The sequence below is a fragment of the Perca fluviatilis genome, chromosome 21 (assembly GCF_010015445.1).
Source record: "Perca fluviatilis chromosome 21, GENO_Pfluv_1.0, whole genome shotgun sequence".
In the NCBI taxonomy this organism is placed as follows: domain Eukaryota; kingdom Metazoa; phylum Chordata; class Actinopteri; order Perciformes; family Percidae; genus Perca; species Perca fluviatilis.
The window spans coordinates 31564656-31584630 of NC_053132.1; the positions used below are offsets into that span (position 1 = coordinate 31564656).

At 40.0% G+C, this 19975-nt stretch overlaps 1 protein-coding gene across 5 annotated transcripts in view; it reads right to left on the reverse strand.

Annotated features, from left to right (window-relative positions):
- Window positions 1–359: 359 nt before the first annotated feature.
- exoc6 (exocyst complex component 6) overlaps window positions 360–19975 on the reverse strand; it is a 122633-nt gene continuing 103017 nt past the window's right edge. For 2 of the 5 annotated variants that reach the window (XM_039787526.1, XM_039787524.1), the window contains exons 23-25: window positions 6812–6924; window positions 4635–4646; window positions 360–2111 (exon numbers count right to left, since the gene is read on the reverse strand). In XM_039787526.1, coding sequence (XP_039643460.1) covers window positions 1985–2111; window positions 4635–4646; window positions 6812–6924 — 252 coding nt within the window. In that variant the 3' untranslated portion in view covers window positions 360–1984. The remainder of the gene's footprint in view (window positions 2112–4634; window positions 4647–6811; window positions 6925–19975) is intronic. The other 3 variants (XM_039787528.1, XM_039787525.1, XM_039787527.1) reach the window with 2 other exon arrangements.

Genomic DNA, 19975 nt, shown 5'->3' on the forward strand with positions numbered 1-19975 from the left:
GTACATAAAGTGGCATGATGCAACACATACAGGATCATTTGTGATTGATCAATGGGGAAGTTGAACTAAACTTAAAACCCTGACGCATGTTTACTTGGCCTCTGTGACTGAACCCTTTGATGGCAGGAATTGCATTGAATTTAGGGCTGCAACTATTAATAATTATTTTCATTGTCGATTTATCTGTGGATACTTTTCTCGATTAATGGATTAGTTGTTTGGTTTATAAAAAGTCAGAAAATGTTGAAAAATTTCAATCACTGTTTTTAAAGATTTTTTTGTGCATTTTAGGCCTTTATTTACAGGACAGCTGAATAAACAAAAAGGAGAGAGAGAGAGAGAGAGAGAGAGGGGGTACGGCATGCAGCAAAGGGCCGCAGGTCAGAGTCGACCCTGTGGCCGCCGCGTTGAGGAGTAAACCACCACACATGGGTGCGCGCTCCACCAGGTGAGCTACCCAGGCGCCCGATCATCGTTTCCCATAGCCCAAAATGACGTCCTCGAATGTCGTGTTCAAAGATATTCAGTTTACTGTCACAGAGGAGAGAAGAAACTATAACATATTCACATTTAACAAGCTGGCATTACAGATTTCTTGACTTTTTTTCAAAGCCATTATTGGATTAGCAAAATAGTTGGCGATTAATTTAATAGTTGACAACTAATCGATTAATCAATCTTTGCAGCCCTAATTGAAATGCATTGATTACGGTCTGAAATAACAGTATTTTAATATGACTCAACATGGAGCTTCATTAAGACGTCAGATCCGAAGCCAGCATGCACTTCAGAAACTGGGTTACAGTATAAATGAGGAACCTGGTTTCCATACTAGGGGTAGAGAATAAGAGAACCTGATAGATTTCTCCAGACAGATTTCTCCTGGAGAAAGACTTTTCTTATTTGCTGCATATCTGCACAGAGTTTACAGTAACCAGATTGCTACTTTGATGACCTGCATAACCTGATTTCTCAGAGTAAACTTGTGTGTGTAAATGTACTTTTCATTTTATTTTTATTTTTTTACAGCTTTTAACATGCAACCAATGTCAAACAGATGCACAACTGGCTGGATTGGTGAATACTGAGCTACAGCCTATAGTGTAGTTTTTTTTTGCCTATCATAGTTTCATTAAATCTACATTGTGTCATCGGACACAAGAAATGTTTTTTGTTTTTTTTTCAACTGAATAATTTGATCAGTAGATTACCAATATCTTGATCTCTGTAGATTAACAATTATTTTGTTATTCTTTAGATTGAAATGCCTGAAAATAAATTCCATCTTCATTCAAGGAGGACAAAAATGGAAGTGTAACCATGTTGAATGTATAACATGGGTTTCTGATTGGACTAAAGGACATGTTTTATCCTCTTTACTTGGGGGCAGAAAGTGTTGACCTTTGCGCTCATTGTTCCAGTACTTGATAGTGCCACGTCCCCTGCTGTACCACTCTCCCTCTGCAGCTACAATCATTACTCTCTCACTAAAGTAAAAAACATAGTTTGTCTTATCATAGCCATTAAAAATACTTTACAGAATTTTTACTGTTGGTTCCTGTAAAGCATACAGTAAACTGTTTAGTATGTGTTATTTACATTGAGTATTCATTCAGGTATAACAGTAAGGAGGGGATATGGCTCTGTGTGTGTGTGTCGTATTTGCTAGGAGTCTGCTCCCTGCATGATTTGTACAGTGTATGTATTGCTGTGCCTTTATGTGATGTGCAGGTATGTAAGCGATCTGTCCCTTTTGTTTGTACAAGTGTGTGTGTAAATTCCCAGTGCGGCTCTTCTGTATGCCACTGCCATGTTGTGTGTTATCACTTCATTACATGTGCGAACATCTCCTTCCTCTGTGAGTGTGTTGGCAGTTGAGTGTGTGCATGTGTCTGCATGCATGTTTCATTCTTTACATCTCTTTGTGACACACATCACTCCTGTGTGTGTAAGTGTGTGTGTGTGTGTGTGTGTGTGTGTGTGTTTAGGAGGACATGCCGTTGACCAGGCTCCTCAACTGTTTGACCACAGTCTCTATCAGTTTCTGTTTGTCTCGGTCGTTCTTCCTGAACTGAGAGAAGATGTTGTTCTTCTTACTGGTGTCCTTCATCCTGGATAGAGAGAGGGACAGAGACAAAAAGACAAGTCAGACTAATGTTTTCTCTCAGCAGTGCGCTCACTTGCTTGCTGCTCTTTATGGGATTATTAATATTTATGTTTGATTGGTCACTTTTCCATCAGTGACATCAGGCACTGATATATCAGAATTACATTTGCATTGAAAGGATGAACAATTTCTCAATTGGTGGGGATGGAAGACTTTTCTTTTGCACATGGACAGTTATGGCACATTTAGGGTGCTTTAACACCTGTGTGGTTCAGTTAAAACAAACTCTGGTGTGTTTGCCCGTTTAGTTCCCCAACTTTTGGGCTGATGTGAAAGTTGGCAATCATACTCTGGTGTGGAGTAAACGCCGCCTGAAAAGGAGGCTCTCAGTCTGCTTCGAAGCAGGCTCTGGTGCAGTTCATTTGTGGTGTGAAAGCAAAACCAACCAGCCACAGGATTTTAAAGGACAAACCTGGCGCAAAATGAACCTAGGGGTTAATAACGCATGTGGGCCGAGTCGACCATTCTCTGGGATATGTTTTCATGCTAATTGAATGTGACCAGTTTTAGCGCAAACCGCTAATTAGCTTATAACGCTAGTCGTCGGGGCACGGATAAAGTAAAAATAAATCATTATTTCTATACCATTAACAAGGCTCAAAATAGCACCAATTCAATTCAATTTTATTTATAGTATCAAATCATAACACGAGTTATCTCGAGACACTTTACAAATAGAGTAGGTCTAGACCACACTCTATAATTTACAAAGCCAACGGGGGGGGGTGGGGTTGTTGAAAAATTTTAAAAAGTATTTATTACTTCTTTTTCCGTAGTAGTTCATGTCATATCAGTGCGCTGCAGGGCGTTACAGGATGTAGCGTGGCCCAGCAGAGCATGGATGGATGTAGCAGGAAGCTGCAGGGTTCAGCAGGACGCAGCATGACATTGCAGGGCACCGCAGAGCTTAACCACACTTCCACGGTAGCATAACGAGGGTCCCTACATGTAAACCGAAGCACTGAGAACTTCGTCAGCGTACAGCAATCTTGGGAAAACAGTCATATCCAGTCGAACGACGAACACCGTGCTCGAGCTATGTTACTGGTTACTGGTTGCACAGCGTTCGTCGTTCGACTGGTCATGACTGTTTTCCCAAGATGGCGCCTGCCTGTGTAGTGAACACATTTTCTTTATAAACTATCTTTTTAATAGACTGCCTGCACACTTACAAAGTTCTCAATGCTTGGGTTTACATGTAGGGACCCTCATTATACTACCGTGGAAGTGTGGTGCTGTTTTGAGCCTTGTTAGTGGTGTAGAAATAGTGATTTATTTTTACTTTAGCAGTGCCCCAACGACTAGCATTATAAGCTAATCAGTGGTTTGTGCTAAAAGTGGTCACATTTTCATTAGCATGAAAACATATCCCCGAGAACGGTCGACTCGGTACACATGTGTTATTAACATTTTAACAAATACCATTTTGTGCCGGATTTGTCCTTTAAGAGGATATATATTAGATTAGATAGACTTTATTGATCCCAAATTGGGAAATTACAGTGCTACAGCAGCAAAGTATCAGACACACAGCACACATGCAGAATATAGAAGAAATAATAAATAGGATAAAATACAAGAACAAATATTCATAAAAATAAAGAAAACAAATACAAAGGAAAGAATCTACAAACGTATATACAAGTTGGGAATAAAAATGTACAACTACTTAAATAGTATTTATAAAGATGTAAGTAAAACCTATGTTTGTGCAAGTTGCACTCAGTGCAGTATTGTGATGCATATCAGTCTTATCTAACACTTAGTGATGAAGTGTTAAAAAGTTGTATTATATATATGATTTCAGCAGTAACTCAAAAGCTAAACTACTATTACATCTATCGGATAGTGAACTCTTAATAGAGCGGTCATCCAATCTGTATAACAATAAATGACCTATATACAAGATCATTTTGTAATCATGGTTTATTGCCATGTTGAGTGCAGGGATTTTCCTGATGAGAGTGAAAAAGAGTTCAACATTTTCAAATGATGCAATATCATTTCATCATCAGTTTTGTGTGTGTCAACCTTTTGCCTTATGAACAAGTTCTCTGTTCAGCTCCGGGAGACACAATTCTGTGTACAGATGCTTGAACATGTTCTTTTGAAGCTGCACTTAAGGCTCAGTGGGAAGGCTTACTAGCCTTATCACTGAGATCTGGGCTCAAGATGCTAGGCTTTAAAACGGTGCTCATGCAGTTTCAAACCATGAGCCACTAGACAAGTTTTCTAGTTATGCGTAAATTTATCCAATAATGGCATATAACCTTAACATACATATACATACATATATATATATTATATATATATATATATATATATATATATATATATATATATAAAGTCATATATAAAGCAGAGCTAAAGAGGAGACAAACTCTATACTGTGAATGAGGTAGAACCAGAGATGATCGGAGCATGCATGAAGAAGACCAAAGAAAAGCAGCGAGGAAGCTGCACCTACCCCCTGTAGACTCTGAGGAGCAGCAGTTAGCAGCAGCAGAAAAACAGCAGAGAGAAGAAGATTTAGAGGAACAGAAAAGCTAAAATTAGGGCTGGACCTGAATATTCGACTATTCGCAAGTTGGGTAGGTATTCAGTTTTTAATTTGGGGATTTTTTTTCTCCCTCAATACCGTAGAATGACAGAATCCTTAACATTGAATGCCTTTCATTAAACCTCAAGACAAGTGTTGCAGCGCAGTGATTTCATTTCAGCTCAGCGTGAGTCTTTACTGCATTTGGCTGTCGTTGATTTCTCCCGTCCTCACACACATACTCAGTGCAGAGCGCGAGAAAGCAGCAGTGACGACTTGCTGCAAATATTAGCTGCTCTGTTTCAACAATGTTAAAGCTTTTGAGCATAACTTTTTGATATTAATGAATGTCCGTTACATTCAAGCCATTGCCAAATGAGTTGCTACAAAGCTAATTAAGACTATCAGCTCCACACAACTCTCTCTGGATTTCTCAGTAGGACTATGTTCAGAAGATTGGGGCGTCCGGTGACTTTCCTGTACAGAAACTGGAGTGAAGATAATGACCTCTTCTGAAGAGTCCATCATGGTTTTTTAATTCTCCGTGCCCTCCTTGGCTACTAAAACTGCGTGGGGGAGGGTGGGGGCGGTGGGTGGTTACAGAAGGCTTGTATCATGTGGACGCGCTGACAGTTTGGTTGTCATTACTTAGAATTCCTAATGTAGGAGACAGAAACTACACACTACAGCTTTAAGCTGAGCAAACGTGCATGCAGGCTTCACTGTGGTGTTTTTGTCCACTAGCTAAAAGTCCACCAGCTGCTGGCTATAACAAGTGTTATATAAGAATAACATTTAATTAGCGAGGTGCTGTCCTGTCACTGAGACAAGCTACCTGCCAAGTCATACTTGCGCCGTTATTTTGGTGAAAAAAAGTGTAAAGCATTACAATTCAGAGACAGTAATATTGTAAAATAACTAATTACTCTCAAATGACAGTAACTAGTAATCTATAATGTATTACATTTTGGAAGTAACTTGCCCAACACTGGCTATAACATTATATTAATGTATGTAGTGTAAACACTGTAACACTGCAGCGATATCCCATCCATCTCAGCTGAAAACAGAAATGTCTGGCTGAGTTGAGTTATAAGTCATAACTGAGCAGTCTGATGTGTGTAGAGGTCAGTATGGTTATACTGTAGCAGCCTGGTTTAATTTTCAATCTACAGTTATTGTAATTAAGGGCTGTTAGTGTATCAGACAATCGAAGTCTTTCCTTATTAGTGTCTGAAGCGAATGGGCAATAACCACCCACACCGGAACATCCTTACCCCGATTTTCCACTGGGCGCGCCTGTGCTGCGTTCCGGTACCATATCAGTAGCGCCTCAGAAGCGGAGCATCTTGCTGCCCGACTCACAGATTATATTGTCTCTACTTTGAACTTTACAGAACAATCACGTGTTTATTAAACTAGTATCTACCTTCCACTCCAGGCACTCCTGCAGTTAAACTCCATGCCTTTTCTTTTCTGGTGTCCTTATAAAGATATCTATTGTGTATTTCCACGTCCAAGATGAATCTCTCGTTGTCCGTGGTGTTGTAGAGGAGACATATACTCCATTGGGGGGTGTTTTGGTAAACTGACTGGATACTCTCGCTGTTTATCTTCCTGCCTGGCTGTCAATAGATCTGACGCGTATCTTTAGCGGAGCAGAGAGCGGCCTCACACACGTTTCTGGGACGTGCCGTGACACCACTGGTGGAATATTAAGTATGGAAAATAAGGGTTATGAAAACAAATGTTCTGGTGAAGCTGCTTCTATGTTATTAAATGGATCTCTATTTCTATTTTCAATTTGTACGTTAAACAAAAAGAAGTGGAAAGGCTGGAAATTTTATAAAAAATTGTTGAAATTCTGTTTCAATTTGCACAGCATTTGGATGGAAACTTGATAGCTGTTAAGTCAAACATCCTAGCATTAATACTGGAAAGATGTTTTAGGTTCAAAAGAAGTTTTTACCAAATTTGTTTCTGGGTGGCACTTCATTTATTCTACCAGCACACCCACATCCTAAACCTCACCCATGCACAAATTGGGCCTTTAAAAAGTGATGTTGAAATATTGTATACAGGTCCGCAATATCTGATCCACTCACTTCTCCAGTAGAGCCAGGGCAGTGGCTGGGTTCACTCTCAGGTATTTGGAGGTTGGTTGGCCATAGTCTGCCAGGTAAGTTGACCAGTCCCACACCATGAACAGATCCAGGAGCTATAAAACACACAGAGATATCAGAGAATCTCAGAGGAACAGAGGAAGATTTTGTGGTTGTTTTTTTGCTTTTATTTAGGGCTCGTTCCTTTATATAGAACAGCTGAAGAGAGACAGGAAATGGGGGAGAGAGAGATCGAGACCCAGCAAAGGGCCTCAGGTCGAATTTGAACCCAGGCCGCTGGCAAGGTCTGAGCCTACATGGAAGATTGAGGCTGGCAGCATGTGAGTTTGACTGTAAACTCAGTGAGTTCTACAAAATAAAACATATATTAAGAATTAAGAATATATGTTATTGTATATATATTTGTAAGATTTACACTACTGTTCAAACGTTTGTAATCAGCTGTTCTACTGATGTTTTTTCTTCTTCTACACTAAGTACAACCCTTGTGAACCATGCGCCCGGCGCACCGACCCTTTTTTCTGCCGTTAAACTAGCAAAAGTGGATTCGTACATGCTCTAAACGCACCTGCGCCAGGCGCTTCACTCCAAACTTTTGAATGGTCATGTATATTAGAAACGGAAACTCATTAGATCCATGATGCTGTTTTGCCCTCACTGTTCTTTGTGATGTGTGATGCAAGTGATGTATTGTAACCCTGGTGTGCTGAGTCAGCACTGCGCCACAGTTTCAAGGTGGGCACCCAAGATTAGTGTCACCAATTCAGTACTCACTAACACTCGTACAAAACACCTAAAACCGGTGCTCCATGTAGGGCTGACGGGAATTGTCGCAAAACGTTTGAATAATAGTTTGCATGTAGGTAGTAGAAGCATTATAAAATGCATTATTAACTTCACAACATCTGCATCAAGGTCAGAAACGGATGTTATTCGTAATCAATAGTACTGACTGGTAGCCAAGGCTGGAAAAAAAAAGATTTCACAAAATGTTGACAAATCAACAGTGAAAACACTGGCAACTGTGAGATTTCCCTTTTATACTTTTCATTCAGAACACAAGACAAAATAAGAGTTTACCTGCAAAATATTATATATTAAATAATATTTTTCTCAAATATTGTTTTTGGGATAGTATTTAGTTAGATTAGTAGCCAAAAAGTTGTAATTGCCATTAAAATTTCGATTAATTCCACAGCCCTAGTGTGGACACTTGGTGTAAATGTAGCAAAAGTTATGCATTTAAAAACAAAAACGTTTTTGTGTGGATGTAGCCTTAGATTGACAAAAATAGAACGGAATCGATTGGCTGAGAGGACAGAAGTCAGCCTCACCATCTCCTGTAAGGTTACAGTAATCCTAAAACAATGCCGAATTCATCATTCATGCAGTACTGCACGCTCTCACTTTATTGTCTATTGCATAGTGGCGGAGTGGTGTATTGTACTGCATTACTGCCCTACTACTTACACATCACATTGCACAAACTATTTATTGATTCAATATTAGACCTGTATTTTTGCGTATTTAATGTGTAACTTGTCTTGCACGTTTGTGCTTCGTCTTGGCCAGGTCCTCGTTGCAAATGAGAATTTCTTCTCAATCGGCCTACCTGGTTAAATAAAGGTTAAATACATAAATAAAAGACACTATTTTTTACAGTAGGAAACTGCACTTTAAACTATAACTGTCGATCTTTTTTTAGTGCTGCCTTTTTTAATTCAATTCAATGTTCAATGTGTTCAATGAAAGAATGTTGGAAATGATTTCCTTTCATTTGTTGTAAATTCAACAAGCAATTTGGAAGCAGAACAAATGCAGAACTAAGTTAACTTTAACATCTGTTTTTTATAAGTAATATCGCGATATTCAACAATGTTATAGCATATCGCATGTGTTCCTCATATGGTGCAGCCCTAGTATCCTGGGTCACAGCAGCGCTCCACAGAGAAAAGAAAAGACAGAAGAGTGAGAACTGCAGAGAGAAGGGAGGGGGGTTCTGCTGTTTAACATGATGAGAGTTAAGTGTGAACAGGAACATTTAAAATGACCCCCCGATGACCCCTGGTTAACCTGATGGAGATCCCCCCCCCCCACACACACACACACAGTGTATGCTAATGTCATAGGGTGAAACAGCTGGGTGTTTGGGTCATGTTGAAAGAGCAGTGAAAGAACAGCTTAGTGATAATAGCATTATTCAGCTGACTGAGAGACTCCGACACAGAGAGAGGCTTAGCAACAATGGCATTATTCTCACCTGGAGCTAAGTGATGAGCCACGAGCAGCCATCTTAATCTGACAATTGCCGAACAATCAGCAGGATCTAACTGATTTAGCTCCAGCTGGTTACAACTTGGTCCTATCAGTTATGATAACGGAGTTGTGTACACACAGTTTTCCTGTGTAGTGAGGTTTCAGGTGCGCTCACCACAGCCCGACGCATCCTGGGTTTTTGAAACCAATACCAATATTCCTCAAACGTGATACATGATATGACAACAATATATCATCCGGTATTCATTTTTTAACACAAACCATAACCATGAGGCATGTGAATAAGGATCCCTTAAATTTGGTTATTAAAGAATTGTGATAAAGATATGTAGAGAATTTCAATGTGCTTTCTAGTGGACAAACTATGTAATGGAGACTGTTTCTAAATCGTATCTTTGGCATTTCTCTACTGAGATTTCTTGTTATTTCCTGGCTGACAAATGTGCCTTCACCTATATAGCCATGATACATTGCTGATGATATCCGCCTGCTAGCAGGGCTCTGACGCTCACTTTCAGTGGTTTAGATCACCTGGACTAACTGTTGTCTTGTCAACAACCTGATCGTCTGACTGTTTCTTGCCTTTATCGAATTCAGCGATGCTACTTTACTGACTACCAAATCACCATAACTGATAAAAGCCATGGCCAAACCAACGAAAACAAAAGTCAAGCTGGAGGTAGCCTTAAACAGCTTAAGTCATGTTAAATTAAAACACAGCCAGGTCAATGTGGAAGTTTTGCGGCTTGGAGTAAATGTGCCGGCGTTTCCTTTAGTTCAACTTTGGACACAAAAATCTGATGATGATAAATCAGTAAAATATTTTATTTGTGTGTTGTCAAAGCGGTGAGGATGTTTTCCTTCTATGCATGTGTTTTGTTCGCAGTATGCAGTAAATCATCTAGGATAGGCTGTTTACTTGTCAAAATAATGCAGCCTGCAGAGGCTAATTACCCCCCCAACAGAACCGTTCCTCAATATCCAAGCGCATCCAGAATTTCATTCACACCACTCCACTCTGTCACATACATCTGACAGATGACCCCATATGCAGTGAAGACAACATCAGTGTAATCTGGTAGAATTCTGCTGGGCGAGCTGAGTCATGTTATCATAGGAGTGAAATAGTAAACACTTCTGGGAAATATTCAGCTTTTTCAGAGACATAGAGAGAGACAGGCCGTGTGCGTGTGTGTGTGTGTGTGTGTGTGTGTGTGTGTGTGTGTGTGTGTGTGTGTGTGTGTGTGTGTGTGTGTAGCACAGTCAACGGTTACTGTGGAAAGGCTGACTTGTAAAAGTCCTGGAAAAGATCTACTGGGAGTCTTTATGTTGAATTTTTGCTACAAAGTCCAAAGGCTCCCCTCGCAATAGCAGTTTGCAGCTTTGGGTAGTGGTTGAAATATTAGGATTGCAGACACAAGTGCGGGCAAAATAATAATAATAATTTTTTTAGGGGGGCTGGGTACACCATTAGAGATAGGGTGCGAAGGCCTTCCTTGCGCAGTGTGGTGAACTCAAACCACCAAACAAATTAAAATGAGAAGATACTGTTGAATTCCACTAAAGTTCTTTATTTGTGCAGATGGAAGGGTAAGCATGAGAAGAAGACTGAAGCTAATTTGAAGTTCCTTTGAAAGATACTTTGGATTTACATGAAAAAGCATTTTCCCTCCACTGTTTCCCCTAACGTGCAGGTGTCCACCGGATGCATGACCAGAATGTCTTGCTTGAGGCTCACAAGCAGCTCTTTTGCTGGAGCAGCTTGCATCTCTGAAGCCCAACTTTCTCTTGTAAATGTATATAAATGCCTGTATTTATTGGCAATTGACATGGAATTAATATATATTATATGACATTCACTTGTTATTGACTTTGTCTTTATGTACTACCAGCACAACTAGTCTGTCACAAAAAGTCTGTTTATGTCACTTATCCTCTGTGAAGCATGAGAAGGGATGCTATAGTTTTCCTTCTGCTAATATACACTATTATAAGACGGCGTTCTGCATATAGTCATTAAAACGAGTTAAGAACAGCCACAAAGTATCTGTAACTACCATCAATTTGAAATGAGCTACAAATGTGTTTTCAATATGCTGTAAAACACAAACAATGCTGAAAAAGTAACTAAATACAATAAACAATATTGGAAATGTCTTTTTTCTGAAGAACAGATTACTTCATTTTCAAAACACTTTCACTAAACATTAGAGCTCCAACCAAGAAGTGACGGAGCTGCATCCAGTTGATGTCCAGGGTTAGGCTGAGGTGAATGTTTATGATTAACGGAAAGAGCCTGAGCGGAAGAAAAAGAGAATGAGGTGTGTGTGTGTGTGTGATTTCCCAAAAGGATGGTGTTGGATAAATCATCGTCCCTGTGACATTAAACCATGTGTTGTTGTGAAACTCCTTGGTTTCCCCTTTACTTTGAAACAATAAGTCAGGGCGTTCTGAAACTCTAGAAATCCCTCTCTGCTTTCCTTTCCTTTATGCACTTGTGAAGCTTCACTTTGGATGTCCCCCACTAGATACTATTGTCTCATTGACTTGTATTGTTTCGTATAAAAGTAGTTATAATGGAAGACGAGGCCATTCACCCTTTCACTATGGGCTTGTCAGTAGAGACTGGTGGTACAGAGGTGAGAAAAGGTAAACTCTAGGTCTAGCTAGATCACTTTTACACTGGGTCTTACACTGGGTCGTACACATGCCAGCTTCATGTGTGAGACAGTACCAGCCATTTCTCCAGCCATTTGTGTCTACTCAGAAACTGCTAACATTTCTGTAACCCATTCACCACTCAGGAAAAAAAGCAGCAACATTCATGTATATCCAGCGTTGTACACAAGGGTAAGATGTTCTTAAGGTGTGTTCATTCATACAGATACTATTACCCCTTTCACACGAGGGGTTCAATTAGGGTTGAACCCTGGTTGACTTTGTGTTTGAAAGGGTTAACCCACGTTGATGGACTCGGCTTCACGACCCCGGTTGAGAAGTGTGTCCCGCTTAGGATTGGCCCATCTCCCAGAACAAATCATCTTAGGCTGAATGGAACCTGTGTCCCTGCAGTTTGACATACGTTATCATGTATCCCAGTCCATATTCCTGGACCTTATCACAGGTCCATAGGACATGAAGTAATTGGCCATCCTACTTTTCCAACAATTTAGTGTGTCTTTCAGACCAATTCTGAAACTATCTGGAGGGAGTCCAATAGAAGCGATGCATAATCTTAAACTGAATGAGGCCTCACTAGGCTTATGAATGTAAACATATGAAAATAAGATTTTACTTCTCTCTGTCACAGCACCACCGCACACTCTCTCTCTACCCCGCTCGCCCGAGACACACGTCTGCCTCAGTGTGGCTGCTGTCTTGAGCAATCTCTCTCTTCCTCCCTCTGTCATTTTTTAAAAAGAGTCAGGAACCTGACATTTTATCAAACAAAGAGAAATGTTCTCCCCTCATCCATTTATACTAGAGTAGCCTACTGTACTTGTTTACTGCACCTGCAATGAATGAAATGCAGAGGAGAATTGAAGTAAGAGCGTCTGTCTCTCTCTCGTGATTGTTTGTTTGATGGTTATTTACTTGTGCTTTAGAACATAATCACTGTGAAACAATCATAAAAAAGCTTTATTTTCTAATTCACGGCTTCATTTGCTCTCTCTCCCTCTCTTTTCGCTCACCTGAGCTCACAGCGCAAAAACTGCAGGCTGCAGAGAGCCTACTGTACAATGAGAAATGCAATGACAAAACTCTAGTTCAGGTGGTGTACAGCTGGACTGAAGTATGTGACCACGTTAGCTGTTCACTGAATTTGACGTGTAACCCCCTCTGCCCATTTCCAGCACCTGAGGTAATTGGTATGCATCGCTCCCGGGTTGTGACCCGGGTCGGATCTGAATAGTCATGACAAGAGATCAACCCGTTTGGACTGGCTTGGTTTGAGTTTACAAAAGAAGGGTTGAACACGGGTCAGATAACGCTGGTCCAATGCTAGTCATTGGCGTGAAAGAGGTAAAAAAGACAGGCTTTCTCTTGTATCCAATGAGTCTAAAGCATGTTTGTGTCGAGCAAATCTTTTACATACTCAGTCTGATAGGGCACTTATTTTCTCATATTGCCACTACACTGGTGCATGACTAAGTAGCACTTGAGCAATGTGTTTTCATTCATGTTTTTTTCTTCTTTTCTAGTCCTGGTAACTTATGTTGAATGTTAGAAAAGTGGGTAACAAGTGGGTAAAAGTTTAACTTTTTTTAAAGGTCCCCTTGCCAAGATTTGAGTCTTTGAGTAGAGGTGGGCGGACAGTAATTAGTGTTGTAATTCACAATAAATGTCATTCTGTTGTGTCTCCAGTGTTTGAGTCAGTATGAGTGAATATGAGTGATATTAGCATATTGTGGATGTATACGTTGGCTGATTAGTAAAAAGAAATTGCAGTGCAGAAATAGCAAACTAGGTTTCAGGTAATTTAGCAACAGAATAAAAAGAATGAACATAGAAAACAGTAAAATCAGAAAAGGTTACAAAGAAACAAAAGAATGAAATTGTCACACCACTGCTACGTATTAAAGGCCAGACGAAACAGATACGTTTTGAGTTTGAACCTAAAGAGCTCCATCTGTAATAGTGCGAATATCAGGGGGTAACTTGTTCCAGAATCTTGGGGCAGCAACTGCAAAAGCCCGACCCCCCCACCGTTTATACCTTGACCTTGGCACTTCTAAAACTCGCTGATTTGAAGAGCGCAATGACCGGTTGTGCCCCCGCAAAGTTAAAATTTCAGACAAATACTCCAGGGCCAGACCATTTAAGGCCTTGAAAGCAAACAATAAAATCTTAAAATCTATTCTAAAACGCACAGGGAGCCAATGTAGGGTGTGGAGAACGGGAGTAAGATGTGCACGTCTAGATGTATTTGTTAAAAAGCGAGCAGCAGCATTTTGCACAAGTTGAAGACATGAGATGGAGGTTTGATTCAGACCAACATAAAGAGCATTACAGTAATCCAATCTTGAACTAAAGAAAGCATGAATCGCCCTTTCTAGATCGTGCCTGTTCAGGAAAGGCTTAACTTTAGCCAGGAGACGAAGCTGGAAAAAGCTCATTCTAACAACATTACTGATCTGCTTGTCAAATTTCATGCTGCAATCAAAAGTAACCCCCAAGTTTTTGACAGCTGACCTAGTGAACATGTATAGTTTATCCATATATTGACCTTGTTTTGTGTATAAATTGCATTGTGGGGGCTTAAAATTGTAAAATTAAGTAGAGTAAAAATTGGCTGAATCTTATCTTCATAGAACAGCATCTATAATGAATTTAGAGATCATAAAGCCTATTTTAAAACACAAATATTCCTCATGCATCTGGCCACAAAATATTTAATTCTTGATCAAGTTTCAAGTTGTATGAAATGTGAGCATATTTCTTAAAGACAATGTGACTTTTCACATGTTATACGGTGCATTTGATTACTGAGGTGTAGAATATTCTTGACCAAGATTGGTTTTAAAGCTATAGTGCGTAGTTTATGTTACCCCCATGAGGATTTCTAAGTAATGACAACAAAACTGTCAGCGTGTCCACATGATACAAGCCTTCCGTGGTCGCTGGAGCTGATAGTCTTAATTAGCTTTGTAGCAACTCATTGGGCAATGGCTTGAATGTAACAGACGTTTATTAATATCAAAAAGTTACGCACTAAAGCTTTAAGTCAGTGCAGTAACAAACTCTTTTGCGGGCAACAGCAAATAGCAGCACTCAAATCTTTCTATGTTGACCAACTTTCATTCTAGTGTGTAATTGACATCACATAAGTTGCCCCAAATATTTTACTTGTAATCCCTCTAAATGGTTTCAGGATAACAATCTAAAAAGCAGTTAAAGCTATGAAATCAGGAGCCATAAGATAAAAGGGAAAGTAAAAGGATGACCCCTGTGTAACCTCAGCCTGTGGATGCCTCCCAAACCTTTTCCCTAAGGCTAGGATTAACATGTCAACCAAGCAGCCTGTATAAAAGGGAACATGGACACATCTTGTCTAATGAGCTGCATCACAGGAAACTAATCTCTACTTAAAAGCAGGCCCAGGAGAGGCTGTAGCTACCACTGAGGTCAGATCCTTTGTATATTTTTCTGGGAACTTGGGGGTTTTGGCAACCTGGTGCAGCGTTCACATTCTACAGTTAAAAACTCAAACATTTTATTTGTTATTTCACTTATATTTATTTGTCAGGTCAGTCATTTTCTAATAGTTTCCTGAAATAAATATAATACCATGATTTGGTACAAATAATAAAGAAATATGGACAAAATTCCATTACTTAGTTAGTTGCATTGAGTTCATAAGCAGTTTCCAGAATTTCTCTGAAAGAACTGCTCAATCAAGACCCAAGTTTATTCATTTATAATAGAACTTATAGTAAACCTTACTTTTAATATATGATATAGTGTTTGCTTGCCTGTAGAAGAGACTTTACAAGTTCAACTGATGCGCTGTACCAAAATGGTTCAGCATTGTCAACCAGAATCTAACTCTTATCAATGTAGAAAGAGCTTTGAAACAGCATTTAGAAAAAATAAAATGGTAACACTTTATTTATGGGTTGTAATTTCATAATAGTTTCCGTGGGAGTTTTCTGAAAACAGCTATGTAATGTGGAACAATTTATACAACTAAGAACAGAGAACAAAGGGCTTGGAATCAGCTATTTCAGTGACAGTTTAGATAGCTGTGTTGAGTTTAAAAATTGAGTTTAAAAAGGGGGCTGTTGGGGGGACTTTGACACATGACCTCACTACTTTTAAACTCCTGGACCCAATAAACACAAAAAGCTGATCTGCGGCCACAACAGATTCCCACCAATATATTTCCATATGCAGGATTTGGAAAAACGAGAGACTTGACCAAGGACCACCATCTAACATTTAACATAAAGTAGGCTATGTCTTCAATAGAGTGAGAAAAGGCAAAGGATGTCCTCATCCACTAGTTGCACCTTATTAAAAGCTCTTAATGTAACAGTATGCTCCAAAGACCCCAGTTGTCCTGTCTGTTGAGGCACTGGTTTGAGATTTAAGTAGGCTGATGCCTTTATTCCTTCATATGCCTGTCCCTTTCTGTGTATTTAAACGTCATATAAGTATATTACATGAATTGTATTCATTAAGCACAATGTGTTGTATGTAATTTTATCTTTTGATTTTATACCTGTCATTATTTTTAAAGACTGCCTGTTTTACATCTGGCTGGGGGACTACCGATGAAAATTAGTACTTTTGAGCTAAATCGGGCACATTTACATTGTTTTAATGTTGATTAATGTTCACTGTCCCCTTTCAAATAAAGAAATAATAATATTACATGTCTTGTGTTATGATTTAAAACTAATAAACAGGGTGGCAAAATGCACATCCATATGTTGTTAAAGTTTGACTGAGGGAGTTTAGTTTATCTACATTGGCTCCGAGGTCCTATGCTATTGAAAAAATCTTTACGTTTCCAGTCTTCTTGCAGCGTTTTCAACAAACATCCTCAGTATATTGCCGTGACCTGGACTGGATGCAGAGCCAAGCCTCCACCTCAGGCTCAGATTAACAGGTCAGCACAGACACTAGTTAATGAGACCCAGCAACACTTTACATACCACTGGTGTTTATAACAAAAAGGGAGGCAGGGGGTTGGCGCCTCTGTGTTTGGGAATAGGAATTTTCTTGAGCAGGTGAACTATGGGACAGGTGAAAGTTGAAAAGGTTACGGCCAGAAAAATAAAAGGCCAGTGAAACACAATGTTGTTGGATGTGATATAAAGAGGTGAGATTTGAGACAGCGGAGAAGTACAAAGGGAAGTGGAAAATGGTGGAAACAGATTAAAGATACAGAAATGAGTTCGTAACTAAACAAATAATTGGTCCCGTTCTGGCATTTTTTTATCATCTTTATTTCTTGGTTTAAGCACTCTGCTCTAAACAGTTTTAAACTGAATTGTTTGTGTCAGAGGAGGAAAGGCTGTAAAAATAGAATCCTTAAAATAATCAGTTAAGCAACTGGACTTAATTAAACACAGGATTGAAACCTGCTATCACTCTCAACTTGACTCATAGTATGTCTTTAAAGTTGTAGTCCGTAAGACTGTTATCTAGTAAATTGTCTGTTAAGTTCCTATCTATCAAAGAGTGAGTTAAACAATGGTGATTGAGCATATGACCCACTAATGACAGCACTTGTATTTGCTGCTTTGCCAAGTAATACAATCTGAGTTTCTGGGGCGACTTTCCTGCCCTAAATTCAAATGCATGTTAGTGTCGCTTTTTACGTCAGTCAGCTGCGGCTGGTCTCCCCATCTGACCCATGGTCTGCCAAGGTGGAGCTTGTCACTGCCGATTATGCTGCGTTCCTTTGTACTCAGAAATTGAAAACTTCCGACAAGGAAAGATACAAAGAAACCGTATGTTAATCGGGCGCCTACATTTCATTACTGCTGACTGACAATGGCGGACCAACACAGAGAGAAAGAACTTTGAGTCCAAAGAAAAATAAACTAAAAACTAAACTCCCACACCAACAAGAGGACCGAGCTGATCGGCTGAGATCACATGTCAACCTCTGCCATCGACTGTGGCCGGTCCATGTGCGCAGCTCAGGTGGGACACAGACACCGACTAAGTGCACTCCTCTCATTTGACTGCTAACACGGTCAACAGTGCTAACGCAGCTAGGGGGATTACTTACCAAGGGGGTCGGGGAGGCGTGATGCTTTCCGCAGTGAAGCCATCTCTACCCTCTGTGGCGGGACAGCTTTACTGTGAAAAACATTGCGCCTCCTCGACCATCTCAGTGAAGAATCCGACTAGCTAGTTAGCACTGTTGACGATTAGCCACGTTAGCTAGCCCCTGCCTCCTCGCCTCTATCATCTCTACAGCTGCACGTTTCCCCACACGGCTCTAATCTCCATGAATGTATTAGCTCATCTTAGACTAAACTTTTATCAGTGTGGACTCGAGCATGTGAAGGCACAGCGCAGTTCAGAGCTGCCAATCTACCGACGACATACAGTCAACACTGTTCGTTTTCAAAAGGAACTTTGGGAGATGAGGTCCTAGAGGTTTGCCTGCAATTACGTCTTACTGCCAAAGCTGCTGCTAGAAATAACCTTATGGACCACAACTTTAAAGTCACTGTGTATAGGATGTGAAAACGTCTGACTTTGGTGTCCCAGAAGTGGTGTCAAAAGAGACAACCCTCCCCTCACACATCTGACCCAGAGACACTGAGAATGAGGGGCTGTAAACAACCATCCAAAACTACTAAAAAAACTGGCTAACTACAACCTTTCCATAACTACACAAACCTAGATCAAATCATATCTAAGTGTCAGATGAAAGATTGTAGCCGATCCCTCTCACCCCGGAAACAAACAGTTTGAACGCCTCCCCTCTGGCAGGAGGCTGCGGTCCATCAGGACCAAAACTTCACGCCACAAAAACAAACTTCTCCTCTGCAGTCAGCCTCACCAACAATGCCACGGATGTATATATTTGTTTTTTTCTGTATTTATTATTTGATATTAATGTTTAATATATTTGCTTGTTTATGTATGTTTGCTTGTTTATGCACCATCCACCAAGGCAAATTCCACATAAGTCTACTTATTGTGGCCATAAAACCTTTTCTGATTCTGACAACAGTGTGCCGATAAGAAATAAATGATCACCGCTAAAAACCTGCACCATGGGAGTATATACATCAATGATCTCCTATCCTTTTGCAATGATGTTGAAATCATGATGCATGCTGATGACACTGTGCTACACACCCATGGGGAAAAATGCAAGGAAGTGGAAAATGTTGCTAAATGGCTAAATGACTCCTGTCTCTCTCCAAGTGTTGGAAAGACTATGTACTTTTCCAATAGTAAACTTTGTCTGACATCTGCGTCTTCAAAAAGCATATTAAAATCTGGGTAACCCACTACAATTTAACCGTGGAAATTTTAGACATACTGTACAATAAACTCCTTTACAGTTTAGGCATTAAATACTGCTCGGGGACAACGGACGGGTAGAACCTGGTAGATTACATTTCGCCTTGTTTTATATAAGGTTAATTTTCTTACGTCGTTTTCTTCTTTTGTGAATTGTATCTGTTCAAATAAAAAAAAAAACATAACATACGTATATCACAACACATCATAACACAACACAGACTGCAACAATTTACACCAGGATTGTCTTATAATTCTACAAACAAGACTTGACATTAGAACATACAAACTTAACCTTCAAAAAACTTCAACACATTAATGAAACAACTACCATGAGAGAAACATTAGCACAGTTAATAAAGCTGTCCTAAACTTACGCTGGCCAAGTCTGCTTATGCTCTCTCTTTCCATCTGTGTGCTCTCATGCCCCAGAAATGCTTGTTACTAGCTTAGTTCTGTGGAGCTTATTCTCCGGTGTCCTTATGTTTTCTCACCTTGCAGTTTTCCTTGGATTACTGGGGTACCTAAATCATGGTTACAGCTGCCTCGGTCCTGTTCGGTGCCCTGCTATGCCCTGCTACACCCTGCAGTGCCCTGCTACGCCACAAACTACTACAACTACTATTTCTAGTCAAATGTCCCTTATCTTTAATGTGACAAAAATTGCCACTGTTCATCGTACCCCCAACCGGCACCATCAGACACCGCCTACCAAGAGCCTGGGTCTGTCCCAGGTTTCCAAGTTTTTCCTCGCCACTGTTGCACTAAATGCTTGCTCTTGGCGGAATTATTGGAATTGTTGGATCTTTGTAAATTATAGAGTTTGGTCAAGACCTACTCTATCTGTAAAGTGTCTTGAGATAACTCTTGTAA